Below are 25,394 nucleotides of genomic sequence, written 5' to 3'. Positions count from 1 at the left end.
CAGTGGGGCAAAAAAGTATTTAGTCAGTCAGCAATAGTGCAAGTTCCACCACTTAAAAAGATGAGAGGCGTCTGTAATTTACATCATAGGTAGACCTCAACTATGGGAGACAAACTGAGAAAAAAAAATCCAGAAAATCACATTGTCTGTTTTTTTATCATTTTATTTGCATATTATGGTGGAAAATAAGTATTTGGTCAGAAACAAAATTTCATCTCAATACTTTGTAATATATCCTTTTTGGCAATGACAGAGGTCAAACGTTTTCTGTAAGTCTTCACAAGGTTGCCACACACTGTTGTTGGTATGTTGGCCCATTCCTCCATGCAGATCTCCTCTAGAGCAGTGATGCTTTTGGCTTTTCGCTTGGCAACACGGACTTTCAACTCCCTCCAAAGGTTTTCTATAGGGTTGAGATCTGGAGACTGGCTAGGCCACTCCAGGACCTTGAAATGCGTCTTACGAAGCCACTCCTTCGTTGCCCTAGAGGAGATCTGCATGGAGGAATGGGCCAACATACCAACAACAGTGTGTGGCAACCTTGTGAAGACTTACAGAAAACGTTTGACCTCTGTCATTGCCAAAAAGGATATATTACAAAGTATTGAGATGAAATTTTGTTTCTGACCAAATACTTATTTTCCACCATAATATGCAAATAAAATGATAAAAAAACAGACAATGTGATTTTTTGGATTTTTTTTTCTCAGTTTGTCTCCCATAGTTGAGGTCTACCTATGATGTAAATTACAGACGCCTCTCATCTTTTTAAGTGGTGGAACTTGCACTATTGCTGACTGACCAAATACTTTTTTGCCCCACTGTATGTTTTTCTCTGGAATGCTCTGGTGTTTCAGTGAAAACATAGTTTGAAGATTCGGCCGGGGACCATACGCAGAGAGACTAGTCGATGTCTCCCCACACTGGTTTCTCTCTGCCCTGCTCCAGGTGACTGATAGGTCTCTTGCCATGGGAGAGACCTGTCAATCAACCGGAGCGGGGAGGAAAGAAGCCAGCTGGGGGGGGGCAGCAGCGGACTAGCCTCATCTCTGCTATCGTGGCCGGATAAATCTTCAAATTATGTTTTCTCTAGAACAGTTCAGAAAAAAAAATATCTGGCTGCAATCGTCCAGCTCCGATTCCTGCTGACCGTGGTTTGGGCAGCATGAAACTACTTCTTCTGAGCAGTGTGTAAATGCATCCGGCACTTATGGCCAATACTTAGTGTCGGAGCTCTATTTTTTTTATTTTTATTATTATTATTTTTCCTTAGCCTGATGCTGGTGCGGGATCAAGCGGAAGCATTACACAGGCTGTAGAGAGTCACTGGATGGCCAAATATCTATTTCTAAATACTAACTGTAGTTCTACTCTTGAAGATCTTCAGAATTTACCCTGAAGGCGGAATACCTAATGGAGAAGCCTGTGATATCTCTCAGGTGTGTGCATTACTGTTTCTGGTACTATCAATCATCCACATGCAAAACTAATGTGACTACGTTCATTGCCTAAAGGCCAAGTCACAGATTCCACACATCACAAAAACTTATTTTTCAGGGTATTTCCATCTGATCGCTGGGGTATGCCATCACATAATGATCGGTCTTCACCTGGTTTAGCACTATGTTCTCTTTCTTTAATATCATGCATTTGTACTGAAGTATTTGCAATAAAATACACTTGTAATAAGGACAGTAAATGTCTCAAACATACAAGTAAAATCAACTGAATTTCCAGGAGACATAACGAAAAGTAAAACGACAATATTACAATATAAAACCCATCCACCTCTTGCCGCAAAGACACCACTGAGCATCACCTAAGAGTGAACCTGTCACCAGGTTTTTGCTTCCCCATCTCAGAGCAGAATACTGCAGGGGCAGAGACCCTTATTTCAGTGATGTTTCACTTACTGGGCTGCTTGCTGTAGTTTTGATAAAAATCACAGTTTTATCTGCTTTATTTACCAGTGCTCAGAATGTTGAGCTCTGTATAACCCCGCCCCCACCACTGATTGGCCACTTTCTTCCCTTGTACAGTGTACACAGAAAGCTGCCAATCAATGGTGGGGGTGGGGTTGGACTACCTGGCAGCAGGATTACTAGTCCTCTAGTGATAATCTCCTGCTGATAAGACTGTGATTTTATCAAAACTACATCAAGCATCACAGTAAGTGATATATAGCTGGAATCAAGGTTTCTGCCACTACATCATGGTGCTCTCAGAATATATGGCAAAAGCCTGGTGAGAGATTCCCTTTAAGACCAGTTAACATAACCCAAATGTGGAAACCACGCTCGGAACTTGTCCCAACTACATGTCCTAGATAAATGGCTTGTCATAGACCAATTAGCACTTAACGAGCTATACATGTGTATTATATGTAGATAATCATAAAACACACTCACTCTAGTGTTATAGGTTACTCTCCTGCCCATCAATACATACATCCAACAAATCTAGTCTCCTGCAAGACTCTGCAGGGGAGACCCTTGGGTCAATTTGACTCCCACAGGTGGCCTCAAGTGGTACACGTAGAGTATACTTTGGAAATAATCTTGGGAACCTCAAACTAGTATTGTCCCAACCTTGCCACAACGAGAAACAAATGAGAATTGTCTCTCGAGCATCCATGTCCTATTTTTAAGTGTTCACAGGGACATATTGCTACACTAGTCCAAAATTTCCTTCAAACTCTGGATCAGTAGTGGTCCCAAAAGGGTGGAACACCACCATTTATAAAGCCATTGCACAGCCTAATGATCTGCCTTTACTTTACTTTATAGGATGGAAAAACGCCTAGAAAAGGGGTCGTTCGTGTATACTCTTTCAACCAGTCAGGTGTGGAGAGATGTAGAGATCTGAAAAAATAGCACTTATTTGTGGGTATGATCATACTTGATAACTTTCATGGATGCTCCTCTAGGTCACTGAACATGCCTAAAATCATTGCCCCATAACCATGACCTCCACACATTTTCCACCCCACATTCATGTCCTCTCAATGCTTGGTTTGACACCACAGCACAACAAATCTTTTAGAAAATGCTGCTTTTCAATAAGTTTTAGGGGTCTTGACATTTCTACTTTGAGTCTTAGAGGTTTCCTATTTTTCGGGAGCCTTACAGACATTTTGAAAGAGTTGGTAAATATGTGTATTTTGATGAAGTGGTCTCCAGAGGTCCTGGACTTGCTGTCTCTTAATTACAAGAACATAAGTCCATTGCCTTAGGATTATACGCTCAATACCACAAACTTCAGGATCTACTCAATGTAATATTACTCAAGACAATCCAGAAAACATAATCCAGTCCAGTAGAACCAGGCTGGAGACATGTCGGTGGAGCTTTCTGGGCAAAATATTGGGTGGGCTCTCCATTTAATCACAGTCTAGTACAGTGTTCCCCCAACTCCGGTCCTCAAGAGCCACCAACAGGTCATGTTTTCAGGACTTCCTTAGTATTGCACAGGTGATTGAATGCTTGCCTGTCCAGGTGATGCAATTATCACCTGGGCAATACTAAGGAAATCCTGAAAACATGACCTGTTGGTGGCTCTTGAGGACCGGAGTTGGGGAACACTGGTCTAGAAGAAAACTACATCTTAGATATTTATGGCCTATCCCTAAGATTTACCATCAATGTCTGATAGATGTGGGTTCCACCTCTTGAGAACGAGGTCTTGTCCTTTGCCACCAGGAATGGAGAAGTAGCGATGCATATTCCACTCTCTCCATTTACGTCTATGAAAGTCAGGTAAACAAGCCTGTATATATGGCATAAATGAACTATTTCGGATAATAGGATTTAGGTATTTTAATTATTTTTAATTGGGGGTTGGTCAAAGATCTTAATACTTCAAGAGATAAAGATCCTAAATCAATTATCGCATTTTCCTCCATTAGATCAAGGGTGGACACTCATCAGAATCCCCCCAAAAAAAACTTCTTTTATGTATAGATTACACAAAATATTCCTTACAAAGCGATTCATGATTGCCGCCTTCCCTTAATTAAACTTTTCTACCATCTGTGCACGTCGACTAACTTTTATGTTCACACTTCTATTTTCCTGAAAGGTTAAACAAGATAGTTGTAAGTGCTGTTTTAATTAGCAGATCTATACGTGCCAAAGCAGCATTAACGCGGAAGTGAACTCAGCACTTCACCTCGGCTTTAATGATAAACTAAAGCTTGTTGACTTTGCCATCTTGGTGAAACTCATTATCAGGCAAAAATATGTAAATATCTCCTTTAGCTCCGCCATTAATAAGAGTGAGGCATCTTCTACAGTGATGTGTGTTCAGTAATTAAATTCCACTTCTTAATTGAATAAATGGCAGCCCATTAATCTACAATAGAGAGACAATAAATATTTGCACCGTAATTAATAGGCAGACATGTTGGTGGTAATGGTTTTGTTCGAAATTTGGATTAAATTGGGATTATTAATTATTTACAGCAAACTTTTGTTTACATGAACTTCGCTGTAATTATTAATCAGTTGTCTGTATATTTAATTTTGTATATACTTAGCACTTAATGAGAATGGATCAAATAACTTTATTTGAAAGTTTTCTCCAGTCTTGAATGATTTGGGCAGAATTAAGGCGGCAATACCGGCTGAACGCTCGTCTGGCCGCCAGATCTTTTTTTCTCTGTCTAAACAACATTACTGAAGCCCTCTATGCTTTACTCTAAAACACCACGATGCTTCAGAGACATACTGTGAAAAACTGGTGGGGGACTATGCATCTCAGAGTACTGCCCTGAGGCCGGACCCCGCAACTGTTCCACTAGAATGACCGCTCCATTATGTGTGTGTACTGTCACGGTTTCATAACTCACTGTGGTCTAGGGACGCTGTGAGTGACCGCTCAGCTGCCATATAAGATATGTAGGATGTCGGACTGTCAGTAGTGTAAGTAACAGCCCAGTCCTTCAATATGAGACTGGGGCGTGCAAGGCTGTCAGCATTTTGATTGACAGCCCTGCTGCTCAATCTGGCCTAGCCTGCGGGTGTTCCTCCAGGTGTCTCCCGTTCTTGTTAATTTGCTAGCTATTTAGCTGGCTAGGTATGAACAGACCATTGTCAGCTGTAGCTTTGCTCTATGATGTGTGCGCTTTGCTCTGTGTCTGATTTCCTGATCTTGTTGCCGAACCTTGGATTTGACGTTACTATTTGTTTGTGTTATCCCTTTTGCTCTTGACACTCTCTGACCTCAGGTACCCAACTCCGGAATTGACCTCTGACTATCAGTTTCTCTTATCTTGACATACCCTCCCGGCATAGGACCCCGAACGGATACTTGACCATGCCTTTGTATTGTCCCTCTGTACGACGAGCCCTCCTTGTACCTGACCTCGAACCTCCTGACTACCCTCTCTCACGGCTTGTCCACTCAGCGAAACCTGCAGTTTGGGGAAGCAGGGTGGGGAGAAGCTGTAGGGGATCTTCTTCTTGGACTCGTCATCCTTAGCATATGGTCTCCTAACAGCTATTAAAGCATATTTTCTCAGAAATGCTGCAGTATTTAAAAGTTGAGCATACATGATTGCAATAATGCTGCCAGTGCCTCATTACGCCAGCGGTTCAGACAGCATGAATCATTGGACATGTTCCCTTTAATGGGAGTTTCACTATTTAAAAAAAACTACATTAAGGAAATCCTCCTTGATGTAAGACCCCATCTACGCTTTCTGAGGGGTTACTGAGGAGACAGGAGACCCCCTTTTTCTGCCAACATTTGGGGGCTGCAGAGAAATTGCAGAAAATATCTGTCATTTCTCAGCATTAAGCACCACTCCTCTGGTCTTTGGCAGCCGCCAAATACAAGCAAACATGACTGTGACCAGATGGTTGGGAGACACATAGAATGGCATCGCAGGCCACACGGGATCAGAGGTTGCAGCTTGTGAAGACATTGAAGACATTACTGGACTTTTATCTCCACCTTTTGGAGGTTCTTTTAGCCCTGTCCATTTTTTGTATCTTTTCTTTATTAATAAAATTTATTTTTAATCTCATATTCATTGGAATCTCTTCTGGTCTAGTGGTAACCAGCCACAATGGATAATTTTGATATATGAGGTCAGAGGTTGCAGCTTGTGAAGACATTAAAGACATTACTGGTCTTTTTAAGAAGTGTGCAAGTTTGAGGTGCTAATAGACGTAAGATAACTGTCTGCTGACAGCATCCTCTCTTGACTCCCCTATACAGCTCATGAAGGCTAAGTTCAGACAAATATGGCTGCGTTTTCGAAAGCGAGAGTGGAATAAAAATGTAAGGTGCTCCCAAAGATCTTTACCTGGTGGCACAAGCCCTTTCATGCCCATGTGGAACTATGTACAGTACCTATATCCTTACCCAAAGGTCTACTTTTCCAGTAATGGCACACAACTTTGTTAGTTATGCAATTAAAAGACAGTAAAAATATTATTAAGCTCTTGTTGGACAGGCTCAGCACAGTCGGCGTCTTTCGTGGAGACCAGCAATTTGAAAGAGAGCCGTTTGGCTTTTAATTAAATCTCTTTGTCTTGAAATTGCTTTGCCACGACCTTCGCGAGAGAGCAGCAGCCCGGTCTCACTTTAATTACACCGCTGACTGCAACACAATTCAGTTAGCTGCCCACACACCGCGCTCTATAAGCAAACAGCGACGGGCCACCAGCGGGTCAGGTCTGACTAGATGTGTATAGATGAGGCTCCCGGATGGAAACGTCATTTGTAACTCTACGGCAAATGACCAGTGTGGACATCCTGGGTTTTTCCATTAGGTTTACCTGTGAGCTGGAAGTCGAGCTTTATTATTTGCCGAGAAACGCAATCACATTGGTGGAATTTATGGATTTTACAGCACCCAAGGGACAAATACTCTTTTACTGGAAAGAGCTCATATTAAAGGCAATTGCATAAAGTTTTCGACCCCCTCTAACCCAGTTCCCTTGAGTCCTTCCCAGAAACTACTTCTCAGCAAGATGTAGGACATCATTGCCAGACTGTAATATTCCATATAGCAGAAAGAAAGGTCTACCAACACGTACCAGCCCGACAGAGGATGAAAAAATACACCCTAAACCTCCATTGGGGGAATGGGGGTCTTGGGATACGCTCAATGGCACACAGGTCCCTGTAGAGGGAAGCTAAAATGCAGTCAAGCCTACAGGCACCATGTTTAGAGAGAAATGAGCTGAGCAGATTGTTATACATATTATTAAAAAAAATCAGTACAATATAGTTAATAAACCTATGTCATTCTGGGCTTAAGAGTCCAGTGGGTGGAGCTACTCATGATCGACATATCTCTCTATATGCACACTCACTCAGGGAAAGCAGTCATTCTCTAATGAAACCACCCAAGTTGGTTTTCCATAAATAAATAAATAAATAAATAAATTGCTTACAAGCTCTAATATTTTTTCTCATTCCCTTATTCCAATAATTTTGGAATCTGTCAACAGGTTTTTGCTATGTAATCTGAGAGCAGCATGATGTGGTTGTAGAGACTTTGATTCCAGCAATGTATCACTTACTGGGCTGCTTGATGCAGTTTTGATAAAATCCTTGTTTTCTCTGATGTAGATGTAGCAGTGCTATGAATGCTGAGCTCTCTATAACCCCGCCCACACCACTGATTGGTCGCTTTCTGTGCACACTGTGCAGTGTCAGCAAGCTACCAATCAGTGGCGGAGGCGGAGTTACATAGAGAACATGGACTGCCTGGCACAGGACACCTAGTCCTGCACGGATCACCTAATGAAACACTGACTGTATTGAAGCTGCTGAGCAAGTGACACATCCCTGGAATCAGGGTATCTGCCTCTACATTACGCTGCTCTCAGATTAAATGGCAAAAATTTGCTGACAAATTCCCTTTAAGCACTGCATATCATGAAAATTAATTTTTACATCATTTTAATTTTTTCGCAATATTTTGAGAAAATGTATAAAAAAAAAAGGGAAACATGTCTATTTTGTTAAATTGCATTCCCATTCTGTAACAATTCTTTTTCTATAGGTACATATGAATTTTTTTATTTTTGTAGGAGACGGGACTAGAAATAGCGATTTGGACTGGTGGTGGCTTTTTTTTTTAATTTATCTATTTAATGTAACTTATTTGCTCCCTTTTTATTATCGCGAAGTTCCCCTGTAATTGGAATTGACATATTAGCCCCCAGTGTCAGGGGAAATTCACCCTCCTGGTTGCACTGTTGAACTGAGCAGGAGACTCCTAAAACTTCTTTTTATCCAATTGGCTTTGCCTGACATCGGGCATTGATATTATATTATTATATACAATCAGGATGTCAGCTGTATACCGTAACGATGGCCTAGGGATATCAGTGTAGATATATCATGGTATAATATAAGCTGCTTACCGCCAATATACAACATAAGCAGCCTAATAAATCACTGCAATAATGTAGTTAGTTAGACCGTTGTCCTACTTGATTCATTGCATGTTTTCATTCTCCCAGGCAACACAATCTATCCCTGTGTCAATAAAAGGCTTTTAATATTTTACCGCAAGTAGATCTGGCCCATCCTTCGTTTTCTGTTTCTGCTCTTGAGTAATGCTATTCATTGAGGATATATCATATATCCCACAAATCCCCTGGAAATGACTGTAAGGTGAATTAAAGGGGTTGCTTACATGGGGTCACATTCCGACTAGACTCTCTTCCGCTTCTCAATGTTCTTGCAGAGAAGAGTCTAGTTTGCATGTGACCGCAAATATGTAAATCGAACATATGCAGTCACGTGAGCGCCCATTTTGGGGAACCGTTACATTGGGCACCACCATCCATCTGCTGTTATACGTTCCGGACAGATGTGAACAGAGAATGCAGCCCAAATAGCACACATGAGGGTACCAGGTATCGGACCCCCACCAGTTCTGATACTGAAGACCTACCCTAAGAATAGAATTAATCTTCCTATACATATCTAGGATTGATAATTTTACAGCTCCTCTATAAAATGAAAAACTTTTCCTTACTGATTATGGGTTATACGATGTGTAATATACCAGACAACGACGTGTGTGTTCCCCGGTTATAAAACCTATTAATGTTTTATGAAATCTGGTCCCAGCCTAAATTTCTGCATAATGGAAGTGTGCCGCTTAGATGCTCCTAGGGGACACCATTAGGGAAGTTAGGGAAATAAATACCAAAATTGAAGAAAAAAAAAAAACCATGCTGGAACAAAGCGTTACCGTGTAATAACGGAACTGTTCCTGCTGCAGCTACACAGTCATAAAGCGGGCCTTGATTTATAGAGTAATAAAATGAAAAGCTTATATCTAATGACATTAAAGATCACATTATACCATCGAAAAATCCCTGTATTATGCTGCATACTGAATCCACAGATGTGCGTGGTAGTTAAGGAGATTGCGGCATAGTCTTGAGAAGTTTAACTGGAGAGACTTAAAAGTAATGTCCATCATTAAAACTATTACTTTCTATATAAGCATCCAAGCTCCCTTTTAGTATACAGAGTTCTGCAGTGTAAAGGAAAAAATTGCCACCACTAGGGGGAGGCTATACATAACTCATAAGTTGCCAGCATTTCCTCTTGTTTAATTCCTGCTTTTCCCCTGAGTATTCCGGTTTTTGTCTTTCTAAAATCCGCCATACGATTCCAGAGATATGGACCTTTTCCTTTAGTGCTAACTCTTAAGGTCTTTATTAAGTGGGCGTGTCTCATAGGATCCTCTAGGGCGTGTCTTTGAGCTGCTCTGCATAATAAGCCACACCCTGTTTGCAAACATAAAAAATCCCACATCTCTGGAACCGTACGGCGGATTTAAGAAAAACAAAAAACAGCATACTCAGGGGAGCAGTGGAAAAATAAATAAATGCAAACACTGGCCAATTTATGTCTGGTAACAGGTCCTCTTTAAAGTGGTTTTCAGATACTTACCCCCCCAAAAAAAGTAAAAATCTTCTAAACAGATTTCTAACAACTTTAGCAAAGAGACCCATTTCTGCCAATGTCTTTTTTAACCTATAAATCTGTGTGTTCTGTGCGCTGATGTTAACAGCTCCTTTGGCTACAGGGGGGCTTTTTTCAGTGTGACACTAAAACTACATTTCCCTTCATACAACAGTGCAGAGCATATCAGTTACATTACGCCCTTGTCGTGCTTTCTCCCTTTTTTCATGCCTTTCCTTCATATAACGATTTTTTGATTTGTGACAAATTTATGTAAAGATTTGCACTTTTTAAGGCTGTCTTTTGTCGTTTAGTTTGTTTTTTAATTTTTACGTCAATTTGGCTTTTTCCAGATGTTTTAACTTTGTCCTCAAACGCAACTTTTTTAAAAAGTCTCAAAATTTGGCATAAATGTACTAGAGAAATTTTACGTATGCCAGTTATATTGGTGCTATTTGTCTGCATCGTCTTGTGAAATGTTCAACTTTGAGGGCTAAAAAAAAGTGCAAAAAAGTGCAAAAAATACATTTTTTATTTTGAGTGAAATTCATGAACAGAGTGCGCCATTTTGAAGAGCTTTGCTCAAAAAAAAGAGCAACGGAAAAATCAGCGCGAAAAAGCAAAGTGACTTAAAAGACAAAACACAGAGTTCAAACGCAGCAGAAAATATTTGCAGCTTACAGATTTTATTGTGGATTTATGGCAAAATCAGCATTTAATCCATATAGAAGTGTGACTACACAGCATGGTACTTTTAACACTCTAAGGCTAAGGTTTTTAATGCCATTTTTTCTTTGCAGGTGCCTTGTATTTATGATCCACTCCTGTCTTTGTCATCAAAAACTGCATAAAAGGCTGAATATGGAAAACATACTATTGGAAATTCTTATGATATCTTATTGCAGAAGATATACATTAATAAAAGATGATCAAAAAAAGCTCTTATCTATAAAAAGCCTTGATAGAAAATTCAGAATATAGGATACATCACGGATCCAGCCGCTCCAAGCTAAGCCTGTTCTCATACCAAGCTGATGTCACACATTTCCATTTCCTTACCCACCTGATAATAATGATTACACGGAGATAAGAAGCTAAAAAAAAGTCTGTCTATTCTCCATGATGGGGTTTTATTCTGATCGTAGTTTACAGACTATAATAAGTATTGAGTATAATGATTATAAGATCTCTTGGCCCTGATATAAAGACCGGGGGGAACCTGTCAATAAGAAGCCATTTTTATAAATTGGCTTATAATTTAAAGTGATCCTGATTTAAAGGGGCTGTCCAGGCTTGGGGATCTATTCTGCAATCACTATGTGACTGCAGACTTGTGAACCCTCACTGTGCGCACTGTCAAGATCCTCTAGGGTCGACAGTCATGTGACTGCAAGTATGTGATGAGAATACATTATGACTAGACTAGACATGTCTTGCCGCCCTCAATTCACTTGTATTGAGCGAGGCCGCGCACGTCTAGTCAGTATGTGACTGCATGTATACAAATCGCTAATTTGCGGTTACTCACCGCCCCCCCCGGAGAATCCTGACACTGCGCACTGTGAGGATTCACAAATCTGCAGTCACATACAAACTCAAAGTATGAACGTGGCCTTGGGTAGGGTCCAGTTGTTGATTTGTTCGGTTCAGCTGGGTTGAATTCTAAAATTAGTTTTGGACTTTTTTTAGATGAATTGGGTTTAGGCTGGGCCCGAACAAAGATGGGTTTAAAATTGAAATTAGATTTAGGTTGGGTTTTAGATTAATTAGTTATAGCCTGGGTTCAGACGTTGATTGTTGTGTCCACCTGAAATTAGTTTTATAAGGGGTTTTCGTTGACTATTACAGGCTGGGTTCAGACGTGGATTATTTGTTTCTGTTGGGTTGAAAATTGAAATAAGTCTTAGGCTGAGTTTTAGATGAATCAGTTATAGGCTGTGTTTAGATGGTGATTGTTGGGTTGATGGTTAAATTTAGTCTTAGGCTGGGTTTTAGCTGAAGCAGTTTTAAGCTGTGCTCAGATGTTAAATGCTGGATTATTATTTAATTTAGTTTAAAGTTGGGGTTTTTTTTAATCGGTTTTAGGCTGTGTTTGGTCATGGAAATTCCAGTACTGGGTCTGTGTGTAGCTTTGCAATTAGATTATATGCATTGTTGTAATCTCTAAAACGGATGAATATAGCACAGGTCCATGAGAAAAATTGTGCACTTGCACAATCCGTGTGCTCTTCAGCAGCTAGCTAACCAAAAAGCTTGCCATACCCATATAATAGCTATAGGATGAATGAAATTGCTCCAGACTCCACCACACGCATGGACTTTGGGTTGGATCAAAATTATGGGCACCATAAAAAACTTCCCATGTAAGCTCCTCGATGGCTCAAAAGAACACAGATTGTGAGTGTTGACATGAGGGCAGGTTCTGGGGTCACTTACTTTTTCACAGCTCTTCATACTTATAGTTTGCACCTAGCTTGCTGATACATTGAAGGAAGATAACACTTTGGTAAAAACTGTTTGAGATTTCCGGACAACTCGAATATTTACCACAATTTCACACCAGGCTGTGAAACTACTTTCTTATCAGGCTCGTCTGATAAAGTGCTGCCTACAACAGAAGTGATTGATGTACAATACACTAACACGCTTTGTAACAGATTTATGATCATGGATAGGACGCCAAAATCAGTAAGGAAAATACAGGGGTTTACCAGAAATTCAAGATAGCAGCACACCGTAGATTCACCGCAGAAACTTTCTACTTCACTTGTCATTACGATCTGGTTCTGCAGCCATGTCCTATTACATACGCAGAAGATAATGGTCATAAGTTTTCTGGGGACCATGTTCATCTTCCGATCTGGTCAGGGCTCCCTGTTCATCTTCAGGGCTGGTCAGGGGTCCCTGTTCATCTTCAGGTCTGGTCAGGGGTCCCTGTTCATCTTCAGGTCTGGTCAGGGCTCCCTGTTCATCTTCAGGTCTGGTCAGGGCTCCTTGTTTATCTTCAGGTCTGGTCAGGGGTCCCTGGTTCCATCTTCAGGTCTGGTCAGGGGTCCCTGTTCATCTTCAGGTCTGGTCAGGGGTCCCTGTTCATCTTCAGGGCTGGTCAGGGGTCCCTGTTCATCTTCAGGGCTGGTCAGGGGTCCCTGCTCATCTTCAGGTCTGGTCAGGGGTCCCTGCTCATCTTCAGGGCTGGTCAGGGGTCCCTGTTCATCTTCAGGGCTGGTCAGGGGTCCCTGTTCATCTTCAGGTCTGGTCAGGGGTCCCTGGTTCCATCTTCAGGTCTGGCCAGGGGTCCCTGTTCATCTTCAGGTCTGGTCAGGGCTCCCTGTTCATCTTCAGGTCTGGTCAGGGCTCCTTGTTTATCTTCAGGTCTGGTCAGGGCTCCTTGTTTATCTTCAGGTCTGGTCAGGGGTCCCTGGTTCCATCTTCAGGTCTGGTCAGGGGTCCCTGTTCATCTTCAGGTCTGGTCAGGGGTCCCTGTTCATCTTCAGGGCTGGTCAGGGGTCCCTGCTCATCTTCAGGTCTGGTCAGGGGTCCCTGCTCATCTTCAGGTCTGGTCAGGGGTCCCTGTTCATCTTCAGGGCTGGTCAGGGGTCCCTGCTCATCTTCAGGGCTGGTCAGGGGTCCCTGCTCATCTTCAGGTCTGGTCAGGGGTCCCTGTTCATCTTCAGGGCTGGTCAGGGGTCCCTGCTCATCTTCAGGGCTGGTCAGGGGTCCCTGCTCATCTTCAGGGCTGGTCAGGGGTCCCTGCTCATCTTCAGGGCTGGTCAGGGGTCCCTGCTCATCTTCAGGGCTGGTCAGGGGTCCCTGTTCATCTTCAGGGCTGGTCAGGGGTCCCTGTTCATCTTCAGGGCTGGTCAGGGGTCCCTGTTCATCTTCAGGGCTGGTCAGGGGTCCCTGTTCATCTTCAGGGCTGGTCAGGGGTCCCTGTTCATCTTCAGGGCTGGTCAGGGGTCCCTGTTCATCTTCAGGGCTGGTCAGGGGTCCCTGTTCATCTTCAGGGCTGGTCAGGGGTCCCTGTTCATCTTCAAGGCTGGTCAGGGGTCCCTGTTCATCTTCAGGGCTGGTCAGGGGTCCCTGTTCATCTTCAGGGCTGGTCAGGGGTCCCTGTTCATCTTCAGGGCTGGTCAGGGGTCCCTGTTCATCTTCAGGGCTGGTCAGGGGTCCCTGGTCATCTTCAGGGCTGGTCAGGGGTCCCTGGTCATCTTCAGGGCTGGTCAGGGGTCCCTGGTCATCTTCAGGGCTGGTCAGGGGTCCCTGGTCATCTTCAGGGCTGGTCAGGGGTCCCTGGTCATCTTCAGGGCTGGTCAGGGGTCCCTGTTCATCTTCAGGGCTGGTCAGGGGTCCCTGTTCATCTTCAGGGCTGGTCAGGGGTCCCTGTTCATCTTCAGGGCTGGTCAGGGGTCCCTGTTCATCTTCAGGGCTGGTCAGGGGTCCCTGTTCATCTTCAGGACTGGTCAGGGGTCCCTGTTCATCTTCAGGTCTGGTCAGGGGTCCCTTTTAATCTTCAGGTCTGGTCAGGGGTCCCTTTTAATCTTCAGGTCTGGTCGGGGGGGGGGGGTCTCTGTTTATCTTCAGGTCTGCTCAGATGTACTTTGGGAGAATCTTTCCTTTTAGAGTTTGGAATCTGAATATTTTGGGGTCTCATCATAACTGCGTTTTGGAGTCTGAGCTTGTATCCATTTTGGAGCGCAATGAAGGGGACATATGTAATACTTGTCATTCAAACGCATTAGTTAGGATGCATTTTGAGGGTATGGTCTACATAGATATGGAGCATATGTTTAAGCATATTGTGCAACCCTTAGAGACTCAATGAAGCTCTCTTAGGGTATGTTCACACGTTCCTGATTTCAATCCTTTTTTTTGAGGACTAAAACCGCAACTCTTGGCAGAAAACGCAGGTGCGTTTTTGGTGCGTTTTTGATGCGTTTTTTGATGCAGTTTTTGATGCGTTTTTTTATGCAGTTTTCTCTGCAGATTGTCTGTGTTTGACACAAATAAAGCTTTAACTGCAGTGGGGGAAAAAATGATGTCATTTCCTTGTCCAACCCTTTTCTTCTTCCATCCTCCATTTTGGGACTAAACACTAAAATGAGTGGACGTGTTTTGAATGACAGCGCTCCGCAGAGTGCTGAGCGTAGGCCAGATCACAGCCCGCGGATCCAGCTATTTAAGTCTACGTTCACATTTGCGGTCTGCGCCGCAGCGTCGGGCGCCGCAGCGTCGCCGCATGCGTCATGCGCCCCTATATTTAACATGGGGGCGCATGGACATGCGTCGCACTTGCGTTTTGCGCCGCATGCGTCACTGCAGCGCACGCATCCGGGCGCAGAGGACGCAGCAAGTTGCATTTTTGCTGCGTCCAAAATCAATCAAAAAAAGGACGCATGCGGTGCAAAACGCAGCGTTGTGCATGCGTTTTGCTGCGTTTTTGTTTGCGTTGTGTGTTGCGGCGCCGACGCTGCGGCGCACAATACAAATGTGAACATAGCCTAAGTGCCACGTATTTAAGTGCCACGTATTTAAGTGCCACGTATTTAAGTGCCACGTATTTAAGTGCCACGTATTTAACCCTGCTGTTCTGTTTAGATTTCACATACACTTGTACTGTAAAAATTGTACCAAATAAAGTAAACAAAAATTAAAAAAAAATTCCCACAGAGAGTATCCCCCTAATGACGAAAAGTCAGGGAGCCTCAAGTCTCAGAATCACACGCTGAATTTTTATAACATTATAGAATTTCAAAAACGGTCATTTTTGACCTAACAGAACAGCAGGGTTAAGTGCCACGTATTTAAGTGCCACGTATTTAAGTGCCACTTATTTAAGTGCCACGTATTTAAGTGCCACGTATCACGTATTTCAGTGCCACGTATTTCAGTGCCACGTATTTCAGTGCCACGTATTTCAGTGCCACGTATTTCAGTGCCACGTATTTCAGTGCCACGTATTTCAGTGCCACGTATTTAAGTGCCACGTATTTAAGTGCCACGTATTTAAGTGCCACGTATCACGTATTTAAGTGCCACGTATTTCAGTGCCACGTATTTAAGTGCCACGTATCACGTATTTCAGTGCCACGTATTTCAGTGCCACGTATTTCAGTGCCACGTATTTAAGTGCCACGTATCACGTATTAAAGTGCCACGTATCACGTATTTAAGTGCCACGTATTTAAGTGCCACGTATTTAAGTGCCACGTATTTAAGTGCCACGTATTTAAGTGCCACGTATTTAACTGCCACGTATTTAACTGCCACGTATTTAACTGCCACGTATTTCAGTGCCACGTATCACGTATTTAAGTGCCACGTATTTCAGTGCCACGTATCACGTATTTCAGTGCCACGTATCACACATATATATAACGTATAACACACTGACGGGAGCCATAGTTCCTGTCGGTGTGTCACTGCGCATGCGCGAGTTTACCGGCGGTCATTGACCCCGGCACTCTCGCTTAACGGCAGTGCTGCGTGGGAAAGTTCAACGCAGCTGTACTGCCGTTAACCGAGACGCCGGAGCCATTGAACTCCGGAACAGTACGCGATACACTGCTAGGAGCCTCGCTCCTGGCAGTGTATCGCCGGAGAGCAGCCGATCGGCGTGGGACACTCGTTTTATGGATTCTGCGGACAGGGAGTATGAATTTGATTTTTTATTTTGGGATTTTATCTAGGGGATCGAGGGCTTCGCCTACCAGTGTGCTGTTGGTGAGTATATACTCTGTGTTATATGTTGTATGTACTGTGTGTCATGTATGTGTATTGTGTGTGTTTTGTGTAACTTTACAACTGTGCTAAGTCGCCGGACACAGGGACAACTCTCCCATCCTAATACCGGATGGGAGTAGTAGTCCCATACGGCGACTTAACACAATGGTGGCACTAGCGTCGCATGGGGACACACACACACACACACACACACACACATACCAAATCAATCAAACGGCCGACACGATCCCCATGCGACGGTATGCCTCCATGTCTCTCCGCCCAAGCACTTCCGCCCACGCACTTCCGGCTGCTTCCCCGCACTTCCTGCTGCAGCGGTTCTGCACCACAAACCGCAATAAAACCCGCAGATATATTTTTGATCTGCGGGTTTTACTGCGGGTTTGACCTCACAATGGAGGTCTATGGGTGCAGAACCGCTGCTGTTTCGGACAAAGAAGTGACATGCTCCTTCTTTTTTCCCGCAGCTATTCAGCGCGGCTTTTTTTTTTAAATTCAGGATCGTGTGCACAGTGGTTCCTGTTTTCCATAGGGTACATTGTACTGTACCCTGCATGGAAAAAAGCTGCGGAACCGCGGTAAAAAACGCACTGTGTGAACATGGCCTTAGAATGTGTCTTCGTTGGAGTATGCAAATTGCCTCTTTAGAGAACAAGAGAACTTGAACTCTATAGCGCCACCTGTTGGAAGCAGCAATCCGACAAGTCACTATCGACCCTTTGACGAGTCTTGCAATATGACTTAGGATAAAAGCCAAATCAGAATCTCAATTTGCAGACACGGTGTTGCCCCTCGTCAGTGCAACGTATGAGAACTGATTTGGCTAGGTGAGAGGCTTTGGACTGAGGTAACTTGCAGAAACGTAAAACCTCGGCCCCTGTGGTCAGACCGCAGTGCGAGAATTTATAATACCGTATATATACAGATATCAACATTTATTGTCATTGTTTAGGTGTAGGCAGCGTGCACTTCTAGGAAAAATTCCTTGCAGCGCGGGGTCTGTAATTTCACAAGGAAAAGGTTTAGCCGAAATATGAAAGCAGAAAACCATGGAGCCAAACGTGCGGAGAGAGGTCATTCTCTTTAACAGGAAGTTACGTAGCGAAGTCCCGGAGGTTATGTCAAGTCATTAATATACAGATACAAACATCTATAAGTGAATTGTGTAATGCAAAAAAAAAGGCTATGCTGGCTCACACCATGTACACTGTGCCGCCATCGCTGTATACCTGCTTATAACTATAGAACTAGTGTACAAATAACATAACCACAAGGTATAAAACCCAGAGGACCTCTATATATAACAGCAGCATCGATAAACTAAAGGATTTTCAAGTGGGCTTAAGAATGATTGTTCTCGGCAGCACGTCGTCCTGTGTAACCAGGATGATGCGCTGCCGAGAACAATGAGAGGCTATTCACACAGAACGATCTACGAATGATCTTTTCTGTGCACCTAGGAAATGCTGGAGTTCAGAAATAATCATTAAGGTACATCGCTGTAATCTCTTCAGTCTATACGCCCATTATAAGGATATGTTCACACGCTTTTTTTTTTTTGCATTAAAAACGCATCTCTTGGTGTTAAATACACGCGGATTTGATGCATTTTTTATGCATTTATTTGAATGTGTTAAAAGTGCTGCAAAAAATGTCGAAAGAATTGACATGCTGCAGATTGATAAAAACCCTCTGCAGCTCAAAAAAAAAAAAAAAGAAGAGGAAAAAAAACTGTAAAACGCAGCATTTTTTACGCAAGAAAAAACACACTGAAAGAAAAATGCTGCAAGCAGTGCATGAACATAACTCAGGGGAGTTATTCATGTGGCGGGGGTTTTTTGGGGGGCTTTTGACTCTGCTTCTACAACCAAATAAGAAATGACAAGAGGGTGTTCCCTTACTCCTAGGTAGCACGAGTAATTATACAATAAAGGAGGTCGCCATGACACAGGAATAATATTGTCACAACTCTTACGGAATGGGCTGGAAAGCAGAGGAGGAAGGTGACTGTATATTCACAGGGAAAATACCTCCCATTATTATAAAGCACTCCACTGTGACGGACAAATCGCTGCAATGGAATCAATGTATTGGTCTAGATACAAAGGTATTACACAAGTATTGAAATATAGCAAACAATGTAAAAACAAACAAACAAACACACCAAAAGACACACTATCACTGTAGCAGGGTGAGGGGCAGCGCAGCTATTATACAGCCCCCAAAATACAGCTATATCATAGCTGTCGGAAACCTGCATTGTGTGGGGTGGTAAATCACGCTTCTTGTAGTCTTGTGCTCGGCCATTATGAAAAGCCTTAATATTGCTCCCTACAACAACACACACGCAATGTTTTCAATGGACGTCCTATATCGTCCAGAGCTTAGCCGCGTGTAGAGGGGACCGCTCCATACCCTCATCTGCCCCTAATAAGTCTTATAATGATGCAATTTAAAGGAGCTTTCCACCTAAATGTATCTATTATTGTGTGACCGATGTGGTAGTATACGCCTGCATAACCACAGCTCCAGTCACTTCCATAGGACAGACCCGAGCACAGTGATCTGCTGTCTCCTCCTGTCCCCTAAAAGTGAATAGAGGGTGGTCACACATGAAAATAAATGCTCAAATCACATTAGGGACCTTGAGACCCCTTTTTTTGGAATCCGTGCGAGTCCCAGTGGTCCGAACCTGAGCAATTATACATTTTTTACCTATTCAAAGTAAAGTTAAAGAATGTATATAGTAGGAAAACCGCTTTAAATGGAGTCTGTCAGCTCATCTGAGAGCAGCATAATGTACCTGATTCCAGCGATGTGTCACTTACTAAACTGCTTGCTGTAGTTTTGAAAAAATATATTATTGTTTTATCAGCAGGAGATTATCACTAGAGGACTAGTAAACCTGCTGTAATGTAGTCCTCAATATTCATGAGCTACACACTTCAACCCAAATTTCCTGCCTATGCACAGTGTACACAGAAAGCTGCCAATCAGTGGTGTGGGCGGGGTTATACAGAGATCAGCATTCAGAGAACAAGGAGATCAGGGATTTATCAAAACTACGGCAAACAGCCCAGTATGTGATAAATTACTAGAATTAGGGTCTCTGCCCCTACATTATGGCGTTCTCAGATGGGGAAAAAAAAAAACCCCGACGGATGATAGATTCTCGTTAATAAAATCTGAATTGGTCAAAAGGGAACTAGTCATTTTAATTCCAGAGATCCAAAGTTTTCTCTGACTTACTAGGGTCATCCAAGGACTTTTTTTTACAATGCGCCTAAGCAATAACAGGCAAGTAGTTGCTAATTACCTGCTTGTTGTGCCCGGCGCCTTTTCCTGTCGGCACAGAGCTGTCACTGACGGCGATTCGGCAGCTTCCACTGACGTCACGCAGCGGCTTCTTTTCCACTCTGCTCTGTTCATGGGCGATAACATGTTGATTGACAGATGCCTCCCCGCTGCCTAACTGCGAGGAGCCGGCTGTCAATCAGCATGACATCGGCAGTCACACCCTGTCAACAGAGTAGAAGAAGAAGAGCTGCTCTGGTGACGTGACGGCGCTGGGCACAATAGGCAGATAGCTGCCTCTTTTAGTAACCATTTGCCTGTTAATTTTTAGCCCCATAGTAAATAAAAAAAAGAATCCTGGACAACCCCTTTAACAATTTGATCAGTGAATCACTGGCATTTCCAAAACTGACCAGTGAAACATAAATACTACTCGGGCCATAACTTTTTTCCTGAGCCCTCATATAAATGCACACCCCAAAAAAACTTTTTGACAGTGACAGTGATCAATAAGTGGAACAGGCTGCCACGAGAGGTGGTGAGTTCTCCATCAATGGAAGTCTGTCTGAGATGGTTTACTGACTCCTGCATTGAGCAGGGGGTTGGACGTGATGACCCTGGAGGTCCTTTCCGTACCCAAACATTCTATGATTCTATGAATGTGACATACGAGTCGTGACAATGTTCCTCATTGTTTCCCACCACATCATCATTGTAGTGTATACAGATGCAAGAATCCACGGTGCCCTGCCCCTGATAGATGACAGCGGGTGACATCTCTCTGAAAGTAAGCTGCCATCGCCCCCAGCTAGAGCTGTCACTACTCTGTCACCTGCGGCAAGTGATGTCAGAAATCCCCACTCCACTGTTATATATAACACAAGACGTGAAAACAGACGAAGACAGAAACCCCGGGACTCTCTGTAGGTATGGAGTCACTGTCCATCTACATGCCCATCAATTACTTCTCTGCTGGTATACTATGCCAGCCCATAATATCCCCACGGGAATAGGATGCATGCCAGCCTATGACTTCCCCATAGGTAAGAATACATGCCAGCATATGATTTCTCTACAGACAAATATATGCTAGCCTATGCCTTCCCCAGTAAGAATACATGCCAGCCTATGACTTCTCCACAGGTAAGAATACATGCCAGCCTATGCCTTCACCATGGGTAAGAGTACATGCCAGCCTATGACTTCCCCATAGGTAAGAATACATGCCAGCCTATGACTTCCCCATAGGTAAGAGTACATGCCAGCCTATGACTTCCCCATAGGTAAGAGTACATGCCAGCCTATGACTTCCCCATAGGTAAGAATACATGCCAGCCTATGACTTCCCCACAGGTAAGAATACATGCCAGCCTATGCCTTCACCATGGGTAAGAGTACATGCCAGCCTATGACTTCCCCATAGGTAAGAATACATGCCAGCCTATGTCTTCCCCATAGGTAAGAGTACATGCCAGCCTAACACTTCCCCAAAGGTAAGAGTACATGCCAGCCTATGACTTCCCCATAGGTAAGAGCACATGCCAGCCTATGTCTTCCCCATAGGTAAGAGTACATGCCAGCCTAACACTTCCCCAAAGGTAAGAGTACATGCCAGCCTATGACTTCTCCACAGGTAAGAATACATGCCAGCCTATGACTTCCCCATAGGTAAGAATACATGCCAGCCTATGACTTCCCCAAAGGTAAGAGTACATGCCAGCCTATGACTTCTCCACAGGTAAGAATAAATGCCAGCCTATGACTTCCCCATAGGTAAGAATACATGCCAGCCTATGACTTCCCCATAGGTAAGAATACATGCCAGCCTATGACTTCCCCATAGGTAAGAATACATGCCAGCCTATGTTTTCCCCATAGGTACAAATACATGCCAGCCTATGACTTCCCCATAGGTACGAATACATGCCAGCCTATGACTTCCCCATAGGTAAGAATACATGCCAGCCTATGACTTCCCCATAGGTAAGAATACATGCCAGCCTATGACTTCCCCATAGGTAAGAATACATGCCAGCCTATGACTTCCCCATAGGTAAGAATACATGCCAGCCTATGACTTCCCCATAGGTAAGCATACATGCCAGCCTATGACTTCCCCATAGGTAAGAATACATGCCAGCCTATGACTTCCCCATAGGTAAGAATACATGCCAGCCTATGACTTCCTCATAGGTAAGAATACATACCAGCCTATGACTTCCCCATAGGTAAGAATACATGCCAGCCTATGACTTCCCCATAGGTAAGAATACATGCCAGCCTATGACTTCCCCATAGGTAAGAATACGTGCAAGCCTATGTTTTCCCCATAGGTAAGATTACATGCCAGCCTATGACTTCCCCATGGGTAAGAATACATGCCAGCCTAAGGCTATGTTCACACTTTGCGGTTTTTGCTGCGGATCCGCAGCGGATTTGACGCTGCGGATCCGCAGCAGTTTTCCATGCAGGGTACAGTACAATGTTACCCTATGGAAAACAAAAACCGCTGTGCCCACATTACGGAAAATCCCTTTAAAAACCGCGCGGAATTGCTACGGAAAAAAAGAAGGAGCATGTCACTTCTTTCTGCGGATTCCGCAGCGGTTTTCAACATGCACCAATAGGAAAGTGCTGTTGAAAACCCGCAGAGGAATCCGCAGATGAAAACGCAGGAAAATCCGCAGTGAAAACCGCAGCGGTTTTTGCACTGCGGTTTTTCCAAATCCGCTGCGGAAAAATCCGCAGCAAAATCTGCAAAGTGTGAACAAGCCCTATGACTTCCCCATAGGTAAGAATACATGCCAGCCTATGACTTCCCCATAGGTAAGAATACATGCCAGCCTATGACTTCCCCATAGGTAAGAATACATGCCAGCCTATGACTTCCCCATAGGTAAGAATACATGCCAGCCTATGACTTCCCCATAGGTAAGAATACATGCCAGCCTATGTTTTCCCCATAGGTAAGAGTACATGCCAGCCTATGTTTTCCCCATAGGTAAGAGTACATGCCAGCCTATGTTTTCCCCATAGGTAAGAGTACATGCCAGCCTATGTTTTCCCCATAGGTAAGAGTACATGCCAGCCTATGTTTTCCCCATAGGTAAGAGTACATGCCAGCCTATGTTTTCCCCATAGGTAAGAGTACATGCCAGCCTATGTTTTCCCCATAGGTAAGAATACATGCCAGCCTATGTTTTCCCCATAGGTAAGAATACATGCCAGCCTATGTTTTCCCCATAGGTAAGAATACATGCCAGCCTATGTTTTCCCCATAGGTAAGAATACATGCCAGCCTATGTTTTCCCCATAGGTAAGAATACATGCCAGCCTATGACTTCCCCATAGGTAAGAATACATGCCAGCCTATGTTTTCCCCATAGGTAAGAGTACATGCCAGCCTATGACTTCCCCATAGGTAAGAGTACATGCCAGCCTATGACTTCCCCATAGGTAAGAGTACATGCCAGCCTATGACTTCCCCATAGGTAAGAGTACATGCCAGCCTATGACTTCCCCATAGGTAAGAGTACATGCCAGCCTGTTTTTCCCCATAGGTAAGAATACATGCCAGCATATGACTGGCATGGGTCCATACATACCCAGGACTTCTCTGCAAGTTTAACCTATATGCCCGCTTATGACATATAGGTGGGCATGTGTCCATACAAACCCAGGACTTCTCCGCAGGTATAACCTATGTGCCCGCTTATGACGTATAGGTTGGCATGTGTCCATACATACCCAGGACTTCTCCGCTGGTATAACCTCTATGCCCGCTTATGACGTATAGGTTGGCATGTGTCTATACATACTCAGGACTTCTCCGCTAATATAACCTCTATGCCCGCTTATGACATATAGGTTGGCACGGTATATACATACCCAGGACTTCTCCGCTGGTGTAACCTCTATGCCCGCTTATGACGTATAGGTTGGCACGGGTACATACATACCCAGGACTTCTCCGCTGGTATAACCTCTATGCCCGCTTATGACGTATAGGTTGGCATGTGTCCATACATACCCAGGACTTCTCCGCTGGTATAACCTCTATGCCCGCTTATGACATATAGGTTGGCACGGTATATACATACCCAGGACTTCTCCGCTGGTATAACCTCTATGCCTGCTTATGACATATAGGTTGGCACGGTATATACATACCCAGGACTTCTCCGCTGGTATAACCTCTATGCCCGCTTATGACATAGGTTGGCACGGTACATACATACCCAGGACTTCTCCGCTGGTATAACCTCTGTGCCCACTTATGACATAGGTTGGCACGGGTACATACATACCCAGGACTTCTCCGCTGGTATAACCTCTGTGCCCACTTATGACATAGGTTGGCACGGGTACATACATACCCAGGACTTCTCCGCTGGTATAACCTCTATGCCCGCTTATGACATATAGGTTGGCACGGGTACATACATACCCAGGACTTCTCCGCTGGTATAACCTCTATGCCCGCTTATGACATATAGGTTGGCACGGGTACATACATACCCAGGACTTCTCCGCTGGTATAACCTCTATGCCCGCATATGACGTATAGGTTGGCACGGGTACATACATACCCAGGACTTCTCCGCTGGTCTGGATACCTGCCAGCCTATGACTTCTAGATAAAGAAGAACATAACGTTTCCAGAACTATATCTAACCTGCACTTGCTAAAGATGTTCTGCAGCAGCAGAAACACAACTCTTGCATGAGACAGAGTGTCCCCCAGTGAGTGTCTCGCCCCCCCACCCCGGACCCCCGAGCAGTGCGGTTACCTGCAGCCCGGCAGTCGGCACAGACCGTGTTCCCCGGCTTGTGGGCCAGCTCCAGCAGGGCTCTCCTGTTCCTCTCTTCCGCCATGGTGCACAGCGCAGAGATGCCGTTATCTGCTGCTGCCTCTGCTCTCCTCCCCCACAGACTGACACACACAAGGGCTACCGCAGGGGGCTTCACCTCGTCCTCATGGCTGCAGGTCTGTCTGCCCTCAGCCGTCACCGTCCACCCGGCTCCTCCTGTCTCCTCATTCAAACTGGACTACTGGGCTCCTGACACTTCTGGTTCCGCATTCCTCCAAATAGCCAGAAAGTCGTGAGGAGATGCGCTGCTCGGGGGCGCCACCTGGTGTCCGCGGCGCCACCTGCAGGCGCCGGGCATTCCCTCATCTCACCACTGTACTACACTAGAAAGGCTGACGTCATAGGTTTTACCATATAAGGACTTGGGACTTCCTAGCCTGGCCATGGGGCTGGGAGGGCTGCAGATTGGAGGGCTGCAGATTGGAGGGCTGCAGATTGGGGGGCTGCAGATTGGGGGGCTGGGAGGGCTGCAGATTGGGGGGCTGGGAGGGCTGCAGATTGGGGGGCTGCCCTGCTGTGTCTGATTCTAATCTGCAGATGAGAGACT

The 25,394-nt window shown here is 44.3% G+C and overlaps 1 protein-coding gene across 1 annotated transcript in view; it reads right to left on the bottom strand.

Annotated features, from left to right (window-relative positions):
* The window catches only part of ADAP1 (ArfGAP with dual PH domains 1), a 106,200-nt gene extending 81,061 nt beyond the window's left edge, over positions 1-25,139 (bottom strand). The window contains exon 1 of the mRNA XM_077274856.1: positions 24,767-25,139. Coding sequence (XP_077130971.1) covers positions 24,767-24,851 — 85 coding nt within the window. The 5' untranslated portion in view covers positions 24,852-25,139. The remainder of the gene's footprint in view (positions 1-24,766) is intronic.
* Positions 25,140-25,394: the final 255 nt, after the last annotated feature.

This window comes from Ranitomeya variabilis, chromosome 7 (genome assembly GCF_051348905.1).
Source record: "Ranitomeya variabilis isolate aRanVar5 chromosome 7, aRanVar5.hap1, whole genome shotgun sequence".
Classification (NCBI taxonomy): domain Eukaryota; kingdom Metazoa; phylum Chordata; class Amphibia; order Anura; family Dendrobatidae; genus Ranitomeya; species Ranitomeya variabilis.
This window is presented reverse-complemented; position numbering and strand designations above follow the sequence as displayed.